This window comes from Centropristis striata, chromosome 23 (assembly GCF_030273125.1).
Source record: "Centropristis striata isolate RG_2023a ecotype Rhode Island chromosome 23, C.striata_1.0, whole genome shotgun sequence".
NCBI classification, from domain to species: domain Eukaryota; kingdom Metazoa; phylum Chordata; class Actinopteri; order Perciformes; family Serranidae; genus Centropristis; species Centropristis striata.
In genome coordinates, this window is record NC_081539.1 from 15,092,010 (window position 1) to 15,118,970 (window position 26,961).

Here is a 26,961-nt window from a genome sequence, read left to right on the forward strand (position 1 = left end):
AAAAGAGCATAAGAAATAGATGCTGATGCACAAAGCCTCCACGCTGACACACCTGGGCTACATTTTCTCTTTTCAAATTGGTGCTGTTTTGTAGTAACTGCCGCTTTGAAGTCCCGTTGTTGCTGTGCATCTGAGCCCCTGAACAATGCACCACAGTAGTGAATGTCCTGATCGTGTCTGTCAGTGTGGGCTTTTCTGTGCTTGTGTGCACAAGAGGAGGGGTCTGCTGAGGAGAGCGGCCTCCCAGCTACAACACATGGTGCCCAGACTAAACAACAAGATGAATGTTTCCTGAGTCCAACCTGGCACGAAGGCACCCCAATCTGCCCATGTGGCTGAACGGGCTGACTGAATGAGTCGCATTCAGAGCAGAAGAAAGGACAGGTTATGGGAGAGAAGAGATGAAGAAATGAGTGGATAAGAAGGCAGAAGAGAGAGAGAGAGGTTTAGTTTGGATTCCATCACAGTATCCCCAGTTAATGGATAATTCCAGTTTATTACAAATTTGGTCCTTTTTTCATACTTTAGGTCATGTTTCCCACTGGTTGATGGTTGAACTTTTTTAATTTAGAATTGCCACTAAAATAAGTCAGATGGGGCAAGTTATATAAGTAGCCAGACTGTTATAAAGAATTTAAAGGGGCACTCCACCAATTTTACACATCAAGTTTAGTTTATTCATCATGAGCAGCACTACTTAGCCTGTGAAAACAATTGTATAATGTCTTCTGTGGCTCTGGAGGGAGCTCTGCAAAGTCAGTCAAAACAAACCAAATGATGTCATTGGGGTCATCTGAAATTGGGCTTTGAGACAAATAACAGGACGCCTGCTTTAAAGAAGGAGTTTAAAAGTTGTGGGTGTTTACCAGGCATGGAGATTCTGGTGTAGGATGCTATCCAGATGCATTATGGGAAATGTAGGATCCTGTTTTTTAGGAGATTGACTCATACTCATGCTGCATTCCAGACTAAGAACTAGAAAATTTGTGATCCTCTTCTCAAAAAAGTACAATGGAGTGCCACTCAAAGTCGGAGTTACTTGTAAACGCATGAAGAAGCAGTTATCTGATGTCACAAGTCAATGGCAGCACCCACGGAAATGTACATTATAAATGATAAACCATCAACTTAAATGAATTATAACATCATTTTAAACACCCATTGGTTCAGTGATGACCTGCAGTCAGTTTTCTTGTGCATTCAGGGATTATTCCCAATATTTTGGGTGCTCTCACCTTTACTTTAACCATCAAATGATCTGAATCTGATTTTCTGACTATTTGCATGTCCAAGCACTCATTGTTACAATGTCACCATGTTTCCAGATCTCAATAATTACTTTTTTGAGTACAGTATTATCAAAACCAAACAGTGTAAAAGGACCAAGTTGTGATAAACCAAAATGATCCTTTTAACTGTCTGTTTCAGCATTTATATCCAATTCACACCAATTTACGTCAATTCAGACCATATTTTTTTATGGTTACATACAAGGCTATACATGTTTAATGTATGGTCTTTTGTGTAAATTTTAGAAAAAGCATGTGTTTCAGGTTAAACCACCTGAATGCCTTAAGCTTGGTCTGAACTCTTCCGCAACCCACAAGGTGTTACCATCATTCGATGATGGAACTGTTAACAACACCAACAAAAGCCCAGTGTGCTGCTGTCAACCTTCCTCCTCCCACACGTCACCTTTCACCTTACTTCCCCACACCCCCACATCACACCTCCAACCCTTTTTATTTCACCCAAAAAGCCTGGAAAGAGCTGGCCTGGCTGTGTTTGGCTGGCTTAGTGAAACGGTGAATTAGAGGCTGGGGCTTTGGGAGAAGGGGTTGAGGTATCGTGGTGAAAACGCTTGGCAGGCTATGGGAAAAGCGCCTTGTTTTGGAGACAGAGCTCTGGGGCTCTCTGGGGGCTACGATGGGCTGAGCCTCGTTTGCGGTTTGTAACAACAAGCTGTTGGATTTGGAGAGAAAGTTCCAGACACACCCCCAACCCTTACTCAACGCTGCTACCCCCCTTTTCCCCTTTCCTGAAAAAGTGTATCTCTCTCAGTAGGACACTCAAACAGGAAGCCCCCTCCATGTGTTTTTCTCCAACCTCACAGCTTTGCTCCCATCCTCCCGTCTTCAGCTTTGCTCCTTCCACACTCTTCTTCTCCTGATTGAAGAGAGACAGACTTCGGGTAGTGGCATTAGGGGTCCCTTGGTCAAGAGAGAACACACACACACAGACGTCTCCATGTGACAAGCCCCTGCTAAACAATGGCTGAGGGGAGAGGAGGGGGCGGAGGGGTAGCGGCAGTTTCTTGGATGGCCTGATTGGAGCATAAACAGCAGCCCAGGAAGTGCTGAAGTAAGAGAGAGAGAGAGAGGGAGGGAGGGGGAGCAGTCGAAGAGTGCAGATCTGCCGGGAGAGAGCAAAAAGTTTGGGACTGCGACGGTGTGTTAGTTAGTTTGTGTCACTCTGGTTGTGTCCAAGACTTTTTTCCATCAGGAACGTAGTGAATAGCAGAAAGGTGAGTAGCTGAATCTCTCTCTCTCTTACAGATGTGGACTTGAAAATGCACAGATGCTCACTCATATAGAAGCTGCACCTATTTTCGTCACTGTCTCTTCCCTCTGTGGATTCAAACTGATATATCCCAGTGCTAATACTCTTGCATGACTCAAGAAGTGGCTTGTTGTTATTATTGCACGCAATGTCATATTAAATTCCGGAGGCTTTTTGAATGGCACACAGCGTTGTGTTCTTATTGTGTGTGTGCTGTTTGCTGATGGTTTCCCCTGGCTCTGAAAGCTGCTTGTTTTGCATAGCTGTTTTTGTGGTGCCTTGAACTGCAGCCAGCCATTCAGTGTGTGAAGCAAAAAGGGGACCATCTAATGTGTGTGTGGCTGTGTCTAATTAAGCTAATGGGGGAGACGAGTGGTGAGGGTCAGACCATGAGAGGCTGAACTTGAAAACATCACGGTCACTTTTACAAAACACAGTCCTCACACAAACTGTCCGAATCGTCTCAGATTCAACCACTCTACTGAACTTTTCTTCATCTTTTTCACTCTTCCTTTAGATCTCAGAGGGGTGACATTTGTAGATGAAAGTAGCTGATTTTAGATCAGATTTACTGTAGATTTGGCCATGTATGGTGGTGTTTGCTCTCTGGATCAAATGGATTGTTAAATTTTCCCACCGGGGAGATGCTGCATTCCTCCTCTCAAAGTGAACATCAATGTCAATTCGCTACTTCAAAGACACTGTTACTCGCATGTCACAGTAAATTCATAGGCAGAGCAATAAACTGTTGTAAATAGTGATCTCTTTTTATCCAAGAGCTATGCCTACCAGTGACTATTTCCCTAGCCTGTCACTATGCTGCAAATAAAATAGCATTTTAAGCATTTTACAGTCTTAACAAGCCTATTTTCCTGTCTGGAGCTCTGCAATACCACTGGAATTGCTTTGACTTTTTCCACTGTTGAGTAGATTTACATCTGGAAAAGCCTGGCCTGCCCAAGCACAAGCAAATGGAAAAATCAAAGTTAATTTCACAGCCATTCACATGTTAACTGTTTTATATGAATCCCACGTAATGTCAAACCTGGTTATAAAATGTCTTTCTTTATCACCATAAAATCGTGAAAATTTCAGAAAGAATCCTATAAATAATCCCTAAAAGCAATATTCTATCAGAAAAACTGAGACAGCCCATCAATTAGCCAGTTTGGTGGTAAAAGGATAGTTTGGATTTTTTTTAAGCGGGATTGTTTGAGGTTCTTATCCATAGTCAGTGTATTATCTACTGTTGATAGCCGTCAGCATGCCCCCCGTTCAGGTGCGATTACTGACACGGAAGCTATGTACTGCTGTGAAAAGGGGCAGCAGCTTAATGTATTTTAGCCAGCTAAAAACATCAGTTTACAAGTGTGCGTCAAGTGATGTTATATTGCAAATTATTTGCTACTTTACCTTGCTGTCAGACAGCCCTGTTTCAGTTCACACAAGCGGAAATGAAGCCTTTCTACTTTCTAGTCACAGCCACCAGACTCAATTAACCAAAAAGAGCAATTTTACCTTGCATTATACAGGAGATGCTGGTCTACTGCTGCCTCGATTGGTTAGTTAGTTTCTGTAATCTTGTGATTATAAATCCAAACGACTCTTTAAAGTCATACAATAACACAAACAAACAAACAAACAAACAAACAAACCGATTAAGGCAGCAGCAGACCAGCATCTCCTGAGTTCTTTAAGTTAAAATTGGTGTTTTTGTCAATGGAGTCTGGTGGCTTTGAAAAGAGCAGAGATAATGGCTTTGGTTCCTTCTGCGTAAACTTAAACAAGGCTATCTCACAGCAAGGAAAAGCTGTAAAAAATATATTCTACATATAGTGCGCACTTTAAAAGATTTTGATGTTTTTTCAGAGGCCTTTTTTAGGTGGCTAAAATATCTTTAGCTGTTGACCCCGTCCACAGCAGTACATTGCTTAGCCTTGCCTGTTTCAGGACTTCTGCCTGCTTCTTAAAACCATCTACGCCGACTAAAAATAAGTACCTCATACAACCTCATTTCGGAATATCTGAACCATCCCTTTAAGCACTGTTTTGTCTTTAAGTCTGGAGGTGTGTTACTATAATGCTACTATTTGCCAGTCAGGTGTTCAGTGATAGGTGTGATTTGTTGTGTTTCTTTCAGCAATGAGTATATCAACTTCAGCTCCCCCGCTGGAGGGGGAGGCGGGGTAACCAGGTCTGAGAGGAGTGCCTCGTCAGAAAGACAAATGAGCTTGCACCCTTGCACCCTTTCCAGAGCCTCCGGACCTCATCCTTCATCACTCGTTTCGGCACTTTGACAGCTTCAGACTGTCTCTCACAAGTTTTCTGTGAGCTTCGCTGATGTAGCAAGTTGTCAATTTCTCACAAGACCAGAGGAAACTGTTATTAACTCTCAGGCAGCGCTTTGGCTGCCAGTACAATTCAGCCAAGCTATTTGTCTAAATACTAGCATATGAGGCCCAGTGATTTTGGCAGTGTTTTTACAAGCAAAGGCACACAGTAGCTCCCTACCATATGCGTCCATTTGTCTGATATCTTTATAAGAAGCAAAGGTTGTGTCTTGACCACTCCATTACCTTGCTGGACCACTCTCTTGCGTCAGTATCCAGACATAACAGATCATGTCTGGATCTGAACAGGAGATCAAGCACTAACCTGGGCCATATGTATTAGCTGATGCAAATCTACGACTGTGGAGTTTGATGGCTGCCACGGGACATTGAGCTCGGTGGAAACACACCTGGGCCAGTGGCATGTGGCCGAGCAGCGCTGAGGCCAGGGGGGGAGGAGCGGGGAGGCCTGACCAGGTGTTTCTCCTGCGAGCTGTCTGCACTGTCATCCCTCATTGGGCCCCTAGCCAACTCACGCCACGTCTAATTGAGCTTCAGGGTTTGATCAAACCTCATTACAGAGCTTTCATTTCAGCTCCTATTGGTGGTTGAGTTATGAATATGATAAAACATTCCTACTCAATGAAGCTCCTCAGAGTGCATTTGTTTGTTTGTGATTGTAAAAAATGCATACAGAAAGAGATAAACTTGCGTTTTGCATATTGCATCTGTAAAGAAAAAATACAGCTGAAATCTTCAGTCCCAACAAAGTCTCCACCAGCTCACCAAGTCAACCAAGTAAATCTCAAACTACTTCTTTGTTTCCTCTGCCAAGGACGTTATGTGTTCTGCTTAGTTTTTGTGATTGTCAGCAGGATTATGTAAAAACTTTTGGCCTGATTTTCATAAAACTTGTCGGAAGGGCATAGCATGGGTCAAGGAGAAAAAAAAAGAAGCTTATCCGAATCACAATGCAGATAAACTAACTTTTTTTCACATTACGAGATAGGGCATGGCCTTGGTTATTGAAGGTGTCTATAAACTTCCTTCACAGGGTCACCTCTCAGGATTTATGGGCAGTAGTGTCCGCTGCTCGTATCATTTTAACAGTTTTGTTCAAAAGGCTTTTAAGATTTTTTTTCCTGAGGCAAACAGTGTTCTCAATTAGCTGCTAATAACTGATCTCGTCCTCTAGGAAGATTTTCTATCATTTCAGCAGCTTAGACCAGAAGCTGTCCTTATGGCCAAAACAGCTTGAGTCTAATAGAGGTGGGGATGATTGCAAGGTACAATCAGACAAAATCTCTATCACATTAATTGACTTCTCCTCGTTATAAATTGACCTCATTTTGAGCTAAATAATTTTCTGTGGAACAGTTGAAGGCACTCTTTGAAAATCATTTTATTTCTGCAGTGACTGTATGAAAGTACAGTATATAACACCTTATCTCGCCACCCTTTAAAAGAGCAGAAGATAAGCTATTTCTATTATACACATAGGCTTTTTGCGTTCCTCTTGGATGCAAGCGAAATGACTTTCCTTTAGTCGATAATGTCAACATTTTAATGACTTGTACAGAGAAATGTGACAGACCAGCAGAAATTGATTTAATAACGCAGGGATTTGTAGTTCAGCTAATAATGATTCATTAGTGTCAGTCTCAATTTTCCCTCTTTCCCATGCCCTTTGAATTTGATATTCATAATAGGTCTGAATGGAATCGAAAGACTGTTACAACCTCTAGAAGCAACGTGGAAAAGGACACATTTGGCTCTGAGTAAATATCTTGGGATGCAAAAAATATCTCTCCTGCAGAGTTCTAAAAGATGAGTAGAGGAAGCAGTGATATTGCAAATGTATTTTCCTGATGTTGTCTATTATTGTTATGCTGTTGGGCAATGGTAGAGGCTTATGTTAGACCTCAGCATTTGCTGCAGTCGATGCTGTAGGCTTTGCTGTGACAAGGATTATCCACAGAGGAAAATCATGCTTCCTGTCGTGATGTCGGATGCTGGTGGAGCTCATGGAAAATTTGCCAAGACATAAAATTAGATTTTTTTTTCTAGGCCTCATTGCAAAGAGCATATTGAAAAAGTCACTTTAGATTAACCTACAAATGGGTAGATCAACGGTAAAACATCATGAAATTGGTGATAAAAGTGTTTGTTTTTTTAAATTCAGGAAATATAATTCTTGTACAGATGCTCTACTTAAATGACAAAAACTATTCCCTCTCTCTTGACGCTCATAAGTTTCACATACTTCATTGACTCCACCTATTCAGTGAAGTCATTTGTTTGACCATCTCCTCTCTCTCTGGCAGTGATGAGAGGGAGTGTAAGACAAATGTTCCCCACCCACAGGCTCAGACAGAGGCGGGAGAGGCGCGAGTGGACACTGTTCTGACACTCTTCAGTCGCTATTAACCCCCTCAGCTCTATTCTCCCAGTGTAAACATCCCTCCGCCTCTCCCATCCGTCCACTCCTTCAGGCATTTAGTTTGACGTGGTGCCTCCCACAACACACAAGAACGTACCACGGCTGTTTTTGTCCAGTGACAGACATGCTTTGTGTACATTTTAACAGGAGTTGTATGTTGAAGGTCTTATCTGTCTAAAACCGTCTTTGCCCCTGAGCAAATCCATCCTGAGGCAAAATGAGAGTGGAGTGACAAAACGAGGCCAGGTTAATGATAAGTGGGAGATAAAATGCAATAAAAGTGCAAATCTACAAATGCCTTTATGTAGACGTTAAAACAATTTGCATACGTCATTCTCACTCTTCGATTATGTCTAACGCACTTGAGGATTTCTGTCCCCATAAAGCATTGTTAATTAAGAAAAGTCTGAATTTAGGTATTAAAGCTTCCTAATCCCAATAAATATGGATGAGACTTCTGTCCTGAGCCCTATTTAACAACCTGCAGTGTCCTGGCCTTTTTCTTAGCTGTTAGTTTTTTTATGTTCTCTATCGACCAAATTTGACCGCTGGCTAATGACTCATTATCGTGGCGTGATTTCATAATTACCCCACTGGCTGACAAACTCAATACACTTTCATTTAGCAACAGTTGAGATTATAAAAGTTCTATTCCTGAAAGTATTCTGTAAAGCCTGTGACACACAGGATGTTTTTGTTAAGCCGGGCTATTCTAGGAACAGCAGCTACCTGAGCTCTATGTTGGAAGTTTTAAGAAAACATGTCTTCTACTTGGTCTGTTTAGAGAACTCCTTCCTGTTCTGACTGATAAATTGACGAGACATGTAAATACTGGAAAGAGGCCCAGAGGAGTAGTTTAGTAGTATTAGATAAAACCATTACAGGCTAAATGTAATGACAGCTATACAGAGAGTTGCTATTTTTGCACTGTGTATGGATATGTGAAGGTACAGATTCAGGCCTGTTCACTCTGAAGACTTTATGTAAGTGGTAGTGGGATTATAAAGTGTGACATGCTTAAATTTAAATCCGTACCTCAGTTGACAGATTTTGTCACACATGATAGACACAGCATTTGGTGGCAGTGAAGTTTTGTGGCTGCGATATTAGTTCTCATTTCCTAAACAGGAATAAATAGTGTACATACAATGAAACTGCATTCCAAGTTGTGTTTGGAGGGAAACATATTTTCTCTGAGATTACATTTGTTTTTGACGTATCACAAATAAGTTTCTAATCAAAGGCCGCATAGGAAGGAAGTCTGCAGACAGAGGATGTTTGGTGGATTGATGAGTCAACAAACACAGGACTTCCACACAGGAGAAACCTGCTGGTGTCCAATGTAGAACGAAAGTAAACACTGATTTTAACGAATTTACTTGTTAACGTAGGTAAATTACGTAATTATGACACAGAGGAATAAGACAGACATTTGTTGAATCTTGGGTCAACCTATCCTAATACAGTGTAGCTTATTATGTTTTACGAAAAGTTATGCATCGTTCAGGTGCTGCAGAACCTATTTAGACAACAAAACTACTTGGTTATGTTTAGGAAAATATCTAGTTTGGGTTTAAATAACTACATAACACACGAACAGTGGTCTCCTGGGTGAAGGTACTGAGTTTGTTTGACCCATCCATCCACACTGATCTCATCCCTACACAGACTTTGTCAGTCTTTATTCTGCATCATCTGACTTCCTCGACACATCCCGGCTCTGGGTTATATTGGGTTTTATTCACATTAAAGTGCATTACATTTAATATAAACAGTGAATATAAACAGCCAGCATTGGTTTTGGTCTTTTTATTGGACTTGTTGACAGTACAACAGGAAACTATCGTCAAATGCAATATCCCACCATGTGTGCGTCTTTTTAAAAAATAATATTTTCAGCCTTTTTTACCTCTGGATCTTCTGCTCCAGACTGCACTCCTGTGCCAGTGAGCTATTCCACCCCAGGCTCCCCTCAGAGTAATGAAAGCCATCTTGTAAAACCTGACATTTTCAATGTTGTAGTAAGTCTTTTACCTTTCTGCTTCACCTCAGTACCCTGAATTGGTTTCAATAGCAGTGCCACTGTTAATAAAAGCTAAATCCGTCCCCAGTGTGAAAATATTTTAGTATTTTTTTCTAATAATAATCTTTATAGCTGAAAGTCATAATAGACCTAAGGTATTTTCCATCTTACCCTGCCCAGTAGTGACAGGGTTTCTGTCTGAGTTTTTAGCATCAAAGCTCCTTCACAGCATTATATTTTAAAGCTCGTCTTTACAGATAATATCTATATTATGGGGCAGGCATAAGGTTTACCAGTCTATCATTACATTGCCCATAAATGGGGGAAAACTATGGCTAGTAATTGGCTTGCTTAGAGTTTCCATTCCCCCCAGATCCCACTCTGCTTCTACCTTAAAATTCATGGCCACAGAACATTCCACCAAGTTCTGAACATTTCCATTAGTTTTTATAATGGCAGGAAGAAGGGAAACAGCCCCTTGAAACACCCGTTCACCCACACACCAACTCACAGTTCCGTCCCTTGTGCGCTTTATCACCTTTTCTTAGCACTTTGTTTCGAGGTTTCCTTCCCGTCAGGTTTTCCTTTCATATAAGTGTGTATCCTCCCCGGCAGCGACACAACAATGCCCTGCTTCATTTCAGCTCTCCGAGACCTGAGACCGCTGGAGCCAATGGGCTTCTAGGCACATGCTAAAGCCATTAAGTGGTGGATGACGGTGGTTAGCCACAGAGGCATCGCAAAGTAACCATCTCACTATGTACATAATGAAGCCGAGGGAAGGGATGGGGTACTGTATCAGCTATCTGCATGTGTGCGCACGTGCAGCCGTGTTGAAATGTGGCGAGTTGCCTGTCTGACCAGTGGGCTCGCAATCATACAACAAGCCATTGTATAGGAGGAATGTGCTTTACGTGGTTTGTTCACATGTTAAGATATCCATTCATATTAGCCCCTGTTAGAGCTTTCTTGTGAATTTAGCCCGAAAGCTGCTCAGTATTTGCTCAGGCGGACAGATCCAGACATGGTTGAGGAGACCTTTTATTATTAGACTCAGACACATCCCATTTGTTTCTCTCAGTCAAGCTCAGACAGTTTGATGGAGGACTCTCTGTGGAGCCGGAGAATGACTTAATTACAGTTACTATCTCAATCTGAATTTACTGGGAGTGCATCCATAATGCATGTCTTACTGAGTATCAACGGCCCACAATTAGAGTCGACCAATACTCAGACAGAACTCTAAAAAGCTGAGTTTTTTTGCAGCGAGCTATTATGTGCAACAATGTGAAGAAGGCTTGTATCTAAGGACTGTTTTTATCTATCGATAGTTGTTTAGACTCATAGACTGTATAAGAGAAATGCATGAAGCCACTGTAACATCACTTATTGGTTTGTGGTCTAACGTTTGAGGCCCGAATTTTAGCCGTCATCATCTTGTTTTTTTGGAGCCAGAAGTGACCATATTTGGGCGAGAGGGTGCTTACCAGCATAGCAAACACTTAGTAATGAGCTAACACTAGTGCTAGCAAGCTAGCTCGTTCAGCAAGTTGCACACGTAATTCTTGTTAACTGTGATATAAATTGGGTTGCTAATTTCGGCTAGCGAAAAACAGGCCAAACTGTACTTCTATTTAAGATGTACAAAATGAACCAAAATGAAAAAGATTTAAAACTAGTGATTAAGCTCATTAGGAAAATGCTTACTGAGGTAATAAATCAAGTGAGAAGAAGGGTACTTTTGTCATAAATTTCTATACCATTCAACTTCTTTGTGCAACTAGTGGAGTCGCACCCTGCTGACCATTACAAAGAATGCAAGTTTGAGGCAATTTGCATATTGCCTTCACGTTTTAGCACTAGAAGCTACATCCATTTCTTTTAGTATAGCTTACTTGAGTCTAGTATAGACTATAATATAAAAAAAAAGTTATGAAAGCTCATTAAAATGCATTTGACAACCTGGGTGCAACAACCTGTAAACACAACATTTTTCATCACTTTATAAATTTAATATATTGAAAGTTTTACCAAGCAAAGTTTTGTCTCCCGACACGTCCAGAAGGAACAGAGCAACATTCATTCTTTTTGTGTTGTGTTTCCAGGTACCTGACAAATGTCAGTCCAGTATTGACTCTCTTTTAACTCTGTTATTGTCTCTACCAACTCCTCAAGGAAACAAATTCTAGTGTTCACCAGCTAGTCACGAGCTTTGCTTGTCTGCCATTTGGTGTTGGGCAAGTGGTGAACAGTGGGTTTGTCGGAGCTTTTTCCCTTAAAAGAGCTTCCTGTTGCTGCTGGAAACAGGGTTGATGAGAGCAGTGAGACTGAACCAAACAGCAAAGCTCAGGGCAACTAGAGAGTCGGAGGTAATTCTCCGTGGATTTGTCACAACAAGCAACCCCTTTCACATTCCTCATAGTCACTCGCATTAATTCTTCACATAAAACTTAACTTAAAGGGCAAAGTGAGTCTCCTGCAACTGCTTACTGCCAACATAAAACAAATTTAATTTAGACATAAAATATTTAGACATAAATATGTGTATGAATTTTGTTAGTGCTATTGAAAAGGAAAAAGGAAGATGCACTGCCAGCCACAGTGTTTATTCTAAAAACACACTGCGTTAAAAACATTATTATATGACTGGCATCTGAAAAAATGTCATTGGGCTTCATTTTGTTATTGTGGTGTTCTAAACTCTGAACCAAAAACTGTATCCATGTCACCAGGGGAATCTCTACTTGGTGTTTTTCCAGAAACAATCAGTGCACTCTCTTTGGACTAATAGCCAGTGCAGTTTCTATGGAGCAGCTGCATACTTCACACTTGATGACAGCACTTAGTTTGAGTGTCAGTTCTCTGATTTCCAGCTTTGAGAGAAAGTTTTTCCTCTGATCAGAGCTTGTCCAGATGATAGAAAAGACATATAAGAAATGCTAAAGTATTCCCTTTTAAGAGTCTATGCTGCATTGCAGTTGGAGGTCTACAGCATGGGTTTGCAGCATCTACAGTATCATTTCCATGGGGGTTATGTGTTACACAGTATGTCCCAGTAAGCTGGATTCTGTGCTGCTTTGATCAGGGTAGAGTCCCCTCGCTAATCCGCTTGAGCTCTGGATGTTTGCCCAGGACACACACACACACTCACTCACAAATTGTGATTAAAAAACAGATGTGAAGGCCTCGCCAAAAAGATGAAATGGTTTGAATACATCACATGGGAACAAACTGACATAACACTCAGATGTTGGACTACACATTTGCGTGTTAAAGTATACTGAGTCATTTTTAGTATTAGATTCTGTAGTTAAATTTATCCTATTATACTCTGTCTTAGTGTACAGAAAAGTGCTTGTGCTCTTTATCCTCAACAGTTATAACTAACTTAATGGCGTCATGCCCACCTGGATTTTCATGTCTTTAGTCACACCTTGTGGGAAAAATATGGGCATGATCTCTGATCCATATTTTAATTACAGCTGCAGGACACAGACAGGATTAGTAGATGTAAATGCTCTCCTCCTGTCATTTCTCCTCGACTTTTTAGGAGCCATTTAAGAGCTCTTAATTGCTCCGGGCTTAACTGTAAATCTCTGTGCCCTGTATTTGGGCACTAATAAACAGGTGGGAAGGGATTTTCATCTGAATGCAGCTGATGAGCGGAAAGGGCGTAATGAAAAGATGGAGATGGAGAGAGGAATGGGAAAGGAGAGAAGAGAGGAAGCCAGAGGAAGAAAGAAGGGGTGCTACTTGAGTACCTCCCTGCATTACATCACTGAGATGCTTCAGCACTGATGACATCGTCAGGCTGGGAGGTGGGGAGGGGGGCTGGCCATGGGATGATGTCATTAATAACCAATCAGAGAACTCGTGGCCCGGTAGAGTCTGGCCAGCTCCTGAGGCTGAAATAGTAGGATCTCTGAAAATGTCTTTTCTCCCTCTCCAATCATGGAGCCTTTGTGTCTTTTTCCTGAGGTTATTTTTAGACCTGTGTTAAAACAAATATATTTCAGACCTGTTCTTGCCTCTGCCACGGAGCAAAGGGTAAGCAGAGCTGGCTCTCCAATAAAGGGGAGAGCCATGTAAATATAGCCCTAAGGGAATTAGCATTTTACTAACTTAATAGCACTTGAAGGAACTGCGTTGTGCCTGTCCACATGAATAGACCAGTTTCCACTTTACCATGTTTGGTTCGGCCAAGCTGTGCTACGCATAAATTTCAAGCCAGGGAGGTCATGCCTGGGACATTTTCAATTTGCTCTGACTGTTGTCTTTAAGGACTATAACTGTGTCCTTTTTATTCACTTTGCACAGCTAACATACCCGTGCTGCATACTACACTGTTGAAAATGTGACCTTGCACTCAAACTGCTGACCTCGTGGCTAAGCAAACATTTGCTATTTTCTGTGTAGCTTTTATTTGGAGAAAGCAAAAAGAAAGTTGTTATTCACTGTTTGTAGTGACACCTGAAAACACACATGAAAGTATGCACTGTTATTTATGGACAACCCACATAATTTCGAGCCAGGAGGCACAGCTTATTACAACCCATACTGACATTTGTTGGGAGGCAGTGACCTCTAGTGGCAAGTATGACAAGAGCAAAGGAGGAAGTGAGGCAACGACGCATAAAAACCGAATGAGTCCCATTAGGGCGGGTAGGGGCGGGATGGTGGATCAGTCAGACAAACACAGGACTTTGACCCAGGAGACTGTTTTTTGTGTTCCTGGTGAAACCAAAAGTCAACATTTTCAATTTAAGTAAATTTGTAAATTAAATTTTGTATGTACATTCTACATCATATTAGTCATATCATCATATCATATCATATCATATTAGTATGAGTGATGTAGTTATTTTAGTTCAAACCCTGTTCTTTTGTCCTTAACCTAATCAACCAAGTAATTTTGGTGCCCTACTGCTAAATGCTCAACTTTGTACACCAGCTAATTGCAAACTTCCTCTGTCTGTCCTTGGTACTTTGTCACCTTTTCATGGAAAACAGCTGCCTGCAACAATGCTGATGAGAGTTGTTAGAATGTTAAAGAACAGTTGTGGGTCTTAACACCCAAAAAATCAGCTGAAAGACTTCTAAGAATTGAGGGAAACTGGTGCCAGTTCTCAGTTGCTCGGTCACAAGTGACCCCTTTCACATTACATGTAGCCATTTGTTAATATAAAAGTATTGATCGGAGCAGCTTTAAAGTTGTGACTTTAAATGTCTCTATAATAAGGACTCCCTGTGCCCTACCTCGCCTGTTCCATCTCCTCTTAAATTTTTATAGTTAAGGCAGTTAAATTAGCCTGCTGTGCCCCAAGGAGGAGCAGTTGATTACAGTACAGAGGCCAATAACACTGGGAGGCAATATGATGCCAGGTAACTATTTCATGTACACAGAGTAAAATCAATCACTGGCACTAGTGTGCAGTTAGCTTTGTGCCCACACACAGAATCTCCTCTGCCATCCATACAACCCATGACCTGATCCCTTCCTGGCTCTACATTATGGCCCCACTGTGGTGAAACTATTAAACTTTGCAGGCGCTCACTTTTTCTCCTCCTCTCCCATGGGAAAGCTGCAACATTTCCGTTGCTACAACCACCATTATAAAGCACCATTATAAAGCATATGTTGTTTCCTTCCCCTCAAGTTGATCAGCTGCATTTTTAGAATTCCACTAGAAAGTAATCTTCTCTTGCAGTTCCTGAAAAAGTTTTCTGTGAGCTACAGATCTTTACTAGTCCCATTTTTTACACAGAGAATTTAGGGGAAAATTCACTTAGCCTACACCTTTACAGTCTATGCATGCATTTTCTCCCTCCCTCTGAATAGGCCTGGCCAAGCCGGTCCACATTGAAAACCCTTCCAGCCCCTTCTGCTCCACAGAGCCTTAAGCTTGGATGCGGTCCACCCACTGACCCACACATACGCACACATCCATACTGGGACACACAGCCACAGACACACGAAAAGCCCACAGCAGGTTTCACAGATAAAGACCGGGACAGAGGCACTAGTGTTCCCAGGATTCTCAGAGTGGCTCCCCCTCAACAGGGTCTATTTCACATCCCTCCACCACCTGCATCACTTATCAGCTCCAGCAGCACTCACCTCTCCAAAACAGGACCTTATGGAGCCACTCAGTTTCATCAGCTCTTTGACCATGGATGGATTACTGAAGGGGCCTACCGGGCACAGGCCCAGGGCCCAAAAGTGTCAAGGGCCCCCCTGGCCTTTAACTACAAAATGTCACTCAAAGAGACACGTACCATCCAGAAAGAAACTCAAAATGACCCTAAAGGAACCTAAAACGACTACAGAGAGAGACACAAACAGACTACAAAGAGACCAAAGCAACTAAAAGAGATGCAAAACAGCAGCAAAGAGACACATAATGACCACAAAGAGACACATAACGACTATAAAAAAGGGTAAAAAAAACACACAAAGTGACACAAAATCCCTATAACGAGGTAAAAAGCCTAGAAAGACACTCAAAATGACCAAACAGGGACACAGAACAGTTACAAAAAGATGCAAAACGATTACAAAAAGGGCTAAAACATTATTTGAATAATCCACTTTTACGCTTGTGTCTAATGTCATACAATGAATTTACAGTGGAACAAATGCTGATTTTGTATTATTTGATTCATTACCACACTTCATTTTTATTGCATTCTTGAGCTGCTGGGTAGTAATAAGCTTCAAGCTTACGTTGGTTACGCTGTGCTAGCATGCAGAGAAAAAGGGAGAGGAAGAGATACGCAGTGCAGGGGGGAAGTGAGGAACACATGATTGACTGGCTGGCAAAGTCCAGGCCCTATAAGCTGCTTATCACTATGAAGAGAGTCAATTGCAGCGCAATCACTTTTTAATAAACTTGTGAGAGAGCAGGCATATTGAAAGGCATATTCAAATGGAAGCCATGTGCAGGCTGAATGCATAGTTAACTCGCTGCAGTGAAAAGGACTAAAGTTGCTTTAATTTGCTAAGGATTTTTGCTTTAATATCTGCAGTGTGTCTTCATAAACGTCCGTCTTAAAATTTGTCTTACTCCATCTAATTATTATCAGATAAGAAGAGCAGGTGCCTTCCACAGTATTTTAAGCCTGCTTGCATAAAATAAGCCATATCTCTTATTTACATGTGCCTGTGTGTGTTTTTGTATTTATGTTGATATCGCAAGTGCAATTCTGCTCTGTGCACTTGTTTCGAATTTGTTGACAGAGAAAACTTGCCAAAACAGATAAGAGATATCTTATCAACAAGCACACAGTTTGAGGGAGGCCTGAGAATTTGACTTTTTCCTCACTTCATGCAGTTCCTGTTGCAATACCTAGGCAACAAACTGCAGGCTGGTGGACAGTCTGCAGGAAATTTCTGTAGTCAGATTTGTTGTCCGCCGTGAAATTATCATCACATGGCCAGAGTTCAGCAGGGAGACGATGGCTCTCTGTGTCATGAGAAAACTAGCAATGTAGGAATTTGATGGAGTCTCATGCAGCTTAAAGTAACAGTCCTCCCCAAAATAAAGAGAAAAAGTTGCATACAGGGTTAGGGTTAGTATGCATACAGACAAAAGTCCTGCATGAAGGTTATAATGTTTTGTTTTGAGGTGTTTATTAAACTTAGTAACCAAACTGGAGACTGTAATTTGTTGTGCTTTTGAACTGAATTGAGTTGCAAATGTAGTATTTAACTTTTTAATATATATTTCCATCCCTTTCTTCGCTGAGGTTAGAGTAAATGTAACATAACACCTTCCATGCCACTCACTGACCCGGAAAAGTATAATTTTGGTTTTAAATAACAAATCTACACTAAAAAAGATACCCAGCCCATGTCACACTTAGTAGGCTGTTAAATAGATGAGTCACTCACACCAGGGATTGGGTGGGATTAAATTAACTGAGATGAAATAGTTTCTAGCCCAGTGCACTCTTTATCGTTTATCCAGGGAGAGAGTTCAGGGTGGATCTTCCTCAGGAGATTCTGGTCCTCCGGAGGTTGCAGCGGTCAAACTGAAGTGAATCAGATTCCAAAGTTAGTCAGTGGAGAAGAGGTAGCAAATTCCTCCTTTCTGGCTCCTGGGTGGATGTCATCCTCCCAGCTGCAGCTGTTCTCAGCATCTCTCCCTTCCTCCCCCTCAGGACGCCACCGGCCTCACTGTTGGCCCAGAGACCGTTGTCAAGGGAGACCCGCAGACATCTGAGCCGGTGGCGAGGTTGACTTACACCTACTCTGGCCACGAGTTAATGAAGTGTACACACTGCTGGGGTTTACTGGCAAACACATGTGCACTTGTGAGCAAACGCACACATAATTGCACACAGAGACACACTAACAAACACAACGGTTCATTAAGCAGCACTTAGTGTCTCGGTTAATAAACGACAAAGGAAATATTCTAGAGCTTATTTCTTTGTGCAAGATTGAGGAGGCACACAAACACACATGTTCTTATTTTCTCTTTTACACACACACTCTCATACATATATTTCCCCTGATCATTGCACATCATGCCTGGTGCATCTTCAACAGCACCCCCTGGTGTGATGGAAATGCAGTGCATTTCAAAAGTAGCAACAACTTGTTTAGTGTAGAGAAGGCAGTGTCTGGTGTGTTGATTCAGATTGATTTGGTGCTAATGTGTGTCAGAGAGGGGTAGCAGAAAGACGCAGCATTTGTGCTGATGAGTGAAGCAGGCCAATAACAAAGTTGTTTGTTTTGAGTTGTCCTCAGGCTGTATCAGAAGCAACAGGCCTTCTCTGCCAGCAGCTACTCGCTCAACACCCCTTAGCTTGTTTTTTTGTGCAACAGCAGGAGAACGAAGACGGGAAGATGGGCTAAGGGAGAAAGAGAGGACAGCGAGCAAAATGATTGACTTGTAGACATGTGAATAGTGATTTTACCCCGGACTGCAATGACTGAGTCAAGCCTTATCGAAGTTGTAGTCCATTCAGCAGGAAGGGTATTAACTTTTCACTTGAGTTAAAGATCTACAAGTCTCACCCACTCCGGATAAGCAATTCCACTTGGAAGTAAAGCAGCAGTAAAATCAATTTGCCATGCTTCATTGAGGCCCAGCTACAGTAGAGAGCCTTACTCAAATATGCTGGGAGTCTCCTGTGTGTTAGCTCTGTATTTAACCTTCATTTTGCAATGTTAGGCTGTCAAATTATCTGCCGTTCCATTGCTGTTTTGATATCACATCCGCGCAACCCCGCCACTGCTACTATTCTCAGCACTGACACCCACACTCACACACCAGACCACATGTCTGTAACTCATATCTTTTGGCTGACTGCCTGTCAGGTTGGCAGCCCTGTCTGTTTATAAGGCTTCACCAGTGCGGAAAGTCTGGACAGGCCCATGTATCTGGCTACAAACACACACACACACACACACACACACACACACTCGTACTGTATCCGCGCATACTCACATGTAACTTAATTGAAAGGTGCTTCGCAATCAGTGTATGTACCACAGAGCTGTGGGTGTCTACAAGTCTGAGCTGAGACAGATGTTGCTGTGGTCTTAACCAACAGGGTGGGGACAAATGTTCATTAACAGTAGCAGAGCAGCTGGGAGATGTCTCATTAAGTGAGAGATAAAGGGGGAGAATGGAGGAAAGGGCAGTAGTGGAAAGTAACTAAGTTAATTTACTCAAGGACTGTATTTAAGTACAATTCTGTACTATGTACTTTAGTTGAGTATTTTAATTTTATGCAACTTTATATTTCTACTTCACCACTTATCAGAGGGAAAATCCTTACATTTTACTCCACTACATGTATTTGACAGCTTTAGTTCCTTTGCAGGTTCAGAATAATAGTACAAAAAAAAAGATTATTAGAGGGATCATGGCTCAACAAGGTTGAGAATCACTGAATTAAAGAAACAAGCAATATGTAAAGTAGTTTAAACATAAAGGATCCATAAAAATATAATATGCATTATTACAAAGTCTGCATTATTCTGTACTTTTATGTTTGGTTGTTTCAGTATATTTTGAGTCTAAAACTGCTGTTATAATCTATACTTTTACTTATATAAAGATTTTAAAGGGTTCTTTTTGTAACAGAGTATTTTTACACCTTAGTACTGCTACTTTTAACTAAGAACATTTTTTACTTATACCACCACTGGGAAAAGAAAGTCAAGAAGAAGAAGTGCTGAGGAGTCAAAATACTTACAGAACTTCAGGAGAAGAATCTGACTTCAGAATTCCCACTGACTTTTTTTAAGCCACTAATGAGATTTCATTTGTCATCCTCTAATGTATAATTCATATGTGGTGTTTATTTCATGGTATTGTATTCCTGAAGGAGTGGACAGTTGTGTGGTTTAATAGGACAGCCAGTGAGGGGACAGTTGAGAAACAGTAGTATCTGTTGACTGTGCTGCAGTGTACAGTATGACAGTGCCAACACGGCTAAGGGTGAACGCTCTCGCAGCATGCATGCGCATTGTAGACTTCACTCTTGAATCAACAGGTCAGGAGACCTCAGTCATGAGGAGTGGGTATAAAGAAAATTGCTGGAAAAAACACGGACAACAGAATTTCTGAGTAATCTGAAAATCATGTTGAATTCATTACATCCAGTTCTGTTCTACGACAGCATAAAGGACAAAACATAACAGCCTGTTGTTCTCCAGAAGTCATGACATTGTGACCCAAGTGTCTTATAATCAACCTCCCAAATCAAAACAAAGCAGCACTGATCCACAGCCGGTTGGAGGGATGGACGTGGGGGTAAAGGTCGCCTCATTCACAATGGCCTCTCTGGTTGGTGGATTTCATATGTGGACAGTTTTCTTTGGCAGCGAGCCTTAGGCTAAACTACAAGTGAAATCCCTCCTATTTATGAAAGGCTTCTATTTCCCCTTCTCTTTGTGAGGAATCACTTTCACACAAGGTGTGTTTTTCCCATTGTGTGCAAAATTCTAAAGTGTTTAGAAAATTGTAGTTTTTATGACTTGAACATGCAAAAAGTGAAACAGATACCCAGATAGGAAGTCAGATATTTCCTGCATGTCAGTGTCAGTGCATGAATGTCTTGTGTGTGTGTGTGTGTATTGTGTGAAAAATGTGGCCAGGCTGCATTGCGGGGGCATTTTTGGAAGTCAGGTCTCAGTGTCTGCACAGAGAGAGCTTATCTGTTGGATCAGCAATCAGTGACAGGTCGGTGTAGAAATCAGCTTCTTTTTCTCTGGGCTTTGAGCGGGTCACCTCCACAGACTCTTACACATTAGCCTACTACAGTAGTTTGGCAGGGTCAGCGTGTAGCGCTCACTGTGGGCGGAAGAGAGTAATGTGATAAGTGAAGGGCACGAAATCAGGTGGTCTTGGTCTGACAGGGAGGACGACTGATTGGAAAACAATGGTTCTTTAGGAGCAAGGTGCAGAGGTGTGGGAAAATATGTCAACAGTTTTTATCACCTTTTAGCCATCATTCTAGGGTCTTAAAGGGACAGTTTACCTAACCTGTAGTGCAATTTATCAGTCTAGAATGTTTTGGTGTGAGTTTTTGTGTGAGATACTGGCCGTAGAGATGGAAAAAGAGAGAGGGAAAATATTTTTTTTTAATTTGGTGTAGTGGTTAGCACTCTTGCCTCACAGTTCGATTCTGGCCTGCAGCTCTTCTGTGTGGAGTTTGCATGTTCTCCCCGTGTCAGCATGGATTCCCCGGCCTCCTCCCACAGTCCAAAAACATCCACTTAGGTTTAATTGGTGACTTTAAATTGCCCGTAGGAGGGAATGAGAGCGTGACTGTCTGTCTCTATGTGTCAGCCCTGTGATAGTCTGGCGACCTGTGCAGGGTGTACCCCACCTCTCGCCCAATGTCGACTGGGATAGGCTCCAGCCCCCCACGACCCGAATGCGGATAAGTGGTTAAGGATAATTAATTAATTAATTAATTAATATTTGGAGGGTGTACTGTCCCTTTAAAATGTAACTTCCATTTTCCATTAACGGAATGGGATTGAATACTGGAAAACAATTTATTTCCAGATATTTGAAAAACAACAACATCATAATAATCCTCAACAAGTTAACCATTGTAACTGAGGACATTGTCACTATAAAACAGTCTACATCCACACTAGAGGCTCTTTGACACTCAATTTCCACCACTACAATCTATTCAACAGTTTTCAAGACATTTCATTCAAGTCACACATACCATCCTCATGGTGGTACTAAAGGACAAATCAGAAGATCACAAAAGTTTCATTGTCTAGGAACCATGAATGTCAAACAAAATCTCATGGCAATCGAATATGTGTGAAGATATTTCAGCCCGACAGAATTGATGGACCGACCAGTACGGCTAAACATCTTGTAATGGATCATTATTATTTCATCCCGCTGCTAGCGTTTTTCAAACAAGATTAAAAGTCTCAGTTCAAATGATTTGTTAAACTGGATATTATAGCAGTGTATTAGAAGCTTAATTTATTCTAATCATATTTAAATAAGATCCTTTTTGTACACTAGGCTCAGTTCCACATGAACGGATCATCTGATATCCCGACTCTGATAACTTCTACATAATAAAAAATACTGTGGACCAGTGCTGTTATGTGTATCACTATTCATGGCTTCAGGGTATCGCTATGTGAGCCCTGCTTTTATTGCACACAACAGGGCTTTGTATCTAACCACATAGTTATGGGACAGTAATAGTAGGGGAGAGTGGGAGTGCGCACAGGGATACATTCCTCCATAAATAAGTGACAACCAGAAAGTAACTGCAAACAGCAGGAGGCCCCGCTCCTCATAAGACCTGGGTGCTCATGGGCAAGTGTTTCATGTTGTCTTTCAACTAAGGGGACCATCATTTACTCAACACTGGCAGCTGTGAAACAGAAAGCGACATTCTTAAGCTATTGGAGCGAGACACAATTCACTTGCAGATCCCTTGTGACACTCTGCAAGAAGGAGGTCATTTTTTGGCCTGGAATGCTGACAGTAAGTGCAGCGAGGCAGGTTGTTAAGACCACAGGGTGTAATTGTCGGTTTGGAAGAGTTGTTTTAATTATGACTAAGGGTTAGCGAAGACTGACCTGTGGGTTGGTTGGGATGATGTGTGTGTTGTTGTCAGGATGGAGGAATTTTGACACAGAAACTGACACTAACTGCTACAGCTGAGAAGAAAACTAAAGAATGTCAGTGGTAGTGTTCCACTTTTGACTCCACTTTGGGTTATATATTGTCAAATATTTAATGTAAATGTTGGAGCAAAAGCCCTGATAGCATATAACATTTTGTGGTGCCATGTGTCAAATGTCTTTCCCACTGAAGCATTATAAAATATTTAAGGATAGTTATAAATTTGCCAAATGACTGGGTACAACAGTTCAACAATAAAACATTGTTATTGGTGGCTGCAGGCCCTTTTTGTTGTTATATGTCAGTCAATACATAATATAGGTATTTCCAAAGAACCTTGAGTGTTTGATAGAGTTTTATAGCATAAAGAATCAGCTAAAGTAGGGCAGGGCATTATGGCAAAAAAGTTAGAAAAAGAAAAGTATCATGCATATGCCATCAATCCACACAATAAATAATAAACACTTTCATATGAACTTTAGTGCAAAATGAGCTTAACAGTTTCAAGTAAAATCATAGGAAAGTATCGATAAATATTTCCACCTGTGCACTGACTATGTTTACATGCATGCACGCAAATACAGAGCATCCAATTCCTTTGAAAGGTGATAAATTATCACACAGAAATATTGCCCAGCCCTAAGGTTTTAGGTTAATTAAGTTCTTGTTATTGGACTTTTCCTGCCTTCAGCAAGTATACAGGGAGAAATCTATGAGAGAGGAGAAAGATGCAGTACCATTTTTGCTATTCAATAGCTGCTGTTCTCACCACCTGCTCATATAGCCGCTGCTGAACGCAACATGTTCAGGCCTGGTCTCTGCAGGCTGTTGCCCATAATTCTGGGAAACATAGGAAATCATTAATTTATGCAGGAGTAGATGAGGCAGCTTGAGGTAAAGTTTGTGTGCCAAAAAGTAATTTTAAAAAAAGTATTTCCTCACTAAAAAACTTTTGGAATGCAGTGGTAGCATAGCATGAAGCTAACTCAGTCCTGCAGTATAATGGTATGATCCCTGACTATTGGCCTGCTAACTGTCCGCCTATTGTGGCTAAAAGCCTGAGCGAGTGAAAGCAGACAGACAGTGGGCGGAAGCAGACTTGTCTCCATATGTTAGATATCATCCGTCAGCTGCTGCATTGTGTTTGTTCATGCGCTCACCCCTCCATTTTCAATTACATGGCCCACAAACTAGGCCATTGATCCCCTCACGTTTTCCTGTAAAGGTATGCCGATTTGTGCTTTCTTCTCGCACATTTAGACCAGGTCACTTCCATCAGCAGCTGCAATGAAATGATCTCATTGAGAGTCGCAGCCCTTCCCCCTCTCTTCCCTCACATAAAAACATATATATTGACTATACAGACTTGTACTTACTGACATGTTTGCACAATATATGAAGCCGGCGGCGAGCATGTTTGCTTCCTGTCAGGTAAACAGGACAGTGTTGCTGTTAATAAACCCCAGAGCAGAGACAAACACAAAGACTGCTGTCTCCTGTGACGTCCCTAATTGGAAACAACACTGCCTGCAGGACAGATGCTTTTCTTAGTGTGTCGTGTTGATCAGATAACTCGATCACATATTAGCTGCCTCCCATGCGCTGAGAGTTGGATGTGGCTCAGAAGTAGGTTATGACACATTTGGATGCATGCTCGTGTCTGGTGGGCCCCTCTGCGGGGATAGAGAGTTAAACAAGAGACAGCTTGCAGACAACATCGTGATAAAGAACAGACTGCGTGTATATGTGTGTGTGTGTGTGTGTGTCAGGCAGTTTGACTGACACCTGCTGGTTTTAGGGTCCACTTTTAAGACAAGATAATGTGTTTCTTGTCAGTATCTTCTTTTGCAAGTCTTCATATTCTCTCTGTCTGTGTCAGACACATTTACATTCAGTCTATGACCACACCATGGTAGCAGAAGAGCTTTTAGCCTGAGGCCGAGGGTCTAGTCGCTCTGTGCCCTGGAATGCAGTTGACTTTCTAAATCCCTACCAGTCTATCCTGGGGCCGTGGGGCAGGGCCTATCTCAAGCCCCCTTTTCCACGTGAGCTACGTCTGGAATCTCTAAGCAAGCAGTTAGCTGATTCCCTCGGCCTCACTCTTTTACCGTCACTGTGTTGTGTGTCTGTGTGTGTTGATTCAAAGTGCAATGGAAGAGGAAATAGCAGATGAAGACAAAGATCGCTCACTTGGGGAAGGTAATGAGCTTTCACACATGCCACCCGCAAATTAATTCTGATTCTTTGTAGGTTCGAGTCTATTCTGTCTGCTGAGCGTAATTTGGTTAGCAGTGGGGAAACTGTGTTTGGGAGTTAAAAATAGATTTGGATGTACATGAAACTGTTGCGGCTCTAAACTTGAGCAGGGTGGGGGGTTTGTGCTGATGGAGCTAGTGACGGGGCTTGATCATGACGCACCACCACCTAGTATTCCTCCAAAATTAGGCCTACTTTTATGTGTTTAACGATCAAAATAGTTGTGGTGTTTTCTTTAAAAGAGCCGCAGGTCAAAACCAACAGATAAAACTAAGATTGAAAGACAGAGAGGAGACGGTTAGTGAAGGGAATATCATGGCACAGGAAAACCAATAAAAGGGAAATCATTGCAGCTACTAAGCATGTGTTCTTCCCAAGTTGTTGCTCCAGTTAAATGTATGAAGCTCCCTCCATCTCAGTCCAAACTAAAAAAAATCCTTTTTCATCTGTGGCTCACAGCTTGCTTTCAAGCTTTTAAAGAAGAAAAGAAAAGCCATATTAAACCACCCACAAAATAGTGGCAAATCACTTGAAATATCCATCCTCAACTGTTGAAGAACTGAACTCTGTAAGAGGTCCTTTATTTTCCGCCATTACTCTCTGAAAGGTACACATTATAGCTCAACCTGCCTGTCGAAAACAAGGCAGCAGATCAGTTTGCTTTATGGCTTCGTTCCACCCAGTTTTCACACTCAAAGAGCATTCTTCCTTTTCTGCCATCCATATTCTCTCCTTAATTTCCCTCTTCTCTTCTCTTCTCTTCTCTTCTCTTCTCTTCTCTTCTCTTCTCTTCTCTTCTCTTCTCTTCTCTTCTCTTCTCTTCTCTTGCAGAATCTCACAAGATAGCTTTCAGATTGATGGATTATTTCTGTATTCCTGGGGCCCTGATTGATTCAAGACAAGATAACACAGTGCAAAGATGTTTATGTGCCTAAGGAGACTGTATTTATTTGATCTCCTCTCTGCCTTAAAGTCAAATATTCATCTTTAACATCACTTTATTTATTCTGGGATGTATTTCACATGCTATAAGTATTGTACAGGCCTTTTTTAAAAAGTCAAGAAAACGACATTTACTTTAAATATTTCAGAATTGAAATGTCACCCTTGAGTTAAACTTATTGCATCTTACAGTTTCTGCTCAACTCAAAAATTTTGCAAGGTTCTGGATGTATAAACAGATGCTCTGGATATCGTTTCCGAGTTTCTCCATTTGTGTCTCCTTACATTAATGGGTATCCTTGGCTTTCTTTTTGTGAAGGAAAGACGCCTGAACAGCTGTTTTAATTCACTGTTTTCATAAGCAATATTATGTCTGTCACATTAAATTGTGGATTTATTGCTGAAATGTAAAACAGCATGAATATATAATGAACCAGTTCAACTGCGGATCAGACAGTGTTTATTTCAGCGTTGCTTCTGGGGAGAATATTAACAGCCTTTTGCATATGGAGTCAGTCTTTTAACTTATTTGCATGGAGTATGTTATAGTAAAAGAGGAGAGCTAAATTATTTACATTTTGACAAAGTTTTAGGTCTCAGATGGCTAAATTTGCCCTGACATGCCCTCTCCATGACCTGTGAAATAACAACATACACTCACGCACTCGCAGTTGATGTCAAAACATCAGCATTTGTTTTTGACCCCTTGCCTCTGTGTCCCCTCTGTCCCCTCAGAACAAACCAAAAGCAACCTGAAGGTAACCTCCCCAGAGGACGCCCAGCACGTAAGCCGCAGACAGGCCTCCCCAAATGGGACGGCCCCTTCAAGAGGGGACGCCAAAGGCAGCCGCACTGTCCCTCGAAGGCACACGTTAGGGGGAGCCCGCGGCTCCCGAGAGATCCTGGCTATGCAGCCGTCAGACATGGACAAGAAGAGGGAGGCCTTCTTAGAGCATCTGAAGCAGAAATACCCCCATCATGCCTCGGCGATCATGGGCCACCAGGAAAGGCTGCGAGAGCAGGTCAGTGGGTTGAAAGAGGCCCGGTTGTGCAATGTTGTTGTTTGTGTTTGCTCACACTGTTATGATGATCTGAATTATGAACCTATTGCTTTGTTTATTTCATTTAAGAGATTAGAGTAACCTAATTATGAAGCTGGACTAATCAGTTTATTAAAAATAGAGACAGATATCCCTCATAGTGACAAACCGACAGACTCATGGGGCTCTGCAGTTCCCCTAAGCTCTAATGGGTGTTTTAGCATCTTTCAGCAAATTCTTT

The 26,961-nt window shown here is 41.7% G+C and overlaps 1 protein-coding gene across 5 annotated transcripts in view; it reads left to right on the top strand.

The window, feature by feature from the left end:
* Window positions 1-26,961, top strand: part of si:ch211-285f17.1 (sickle tail protein homolog) — a 122,562-nt gene that overhangs the window by 47,974 nt on the left and 47,627 nt on the right. For all 5 annotated transcript variants that reach the window (XM_059326714.1, XM_059326715.1, XM_059326716.1 and 2 more), the window contains exon 2: window positions 26,416-26,702. In XM_059326714.1, the coding sequence (XP_059182697.1) occupies window positions 26,416-26,702 (287 nt within the window). The remainder of the gene's footprint in view (window positions 1-26,415; window positions 26,703-26,961) is intronic.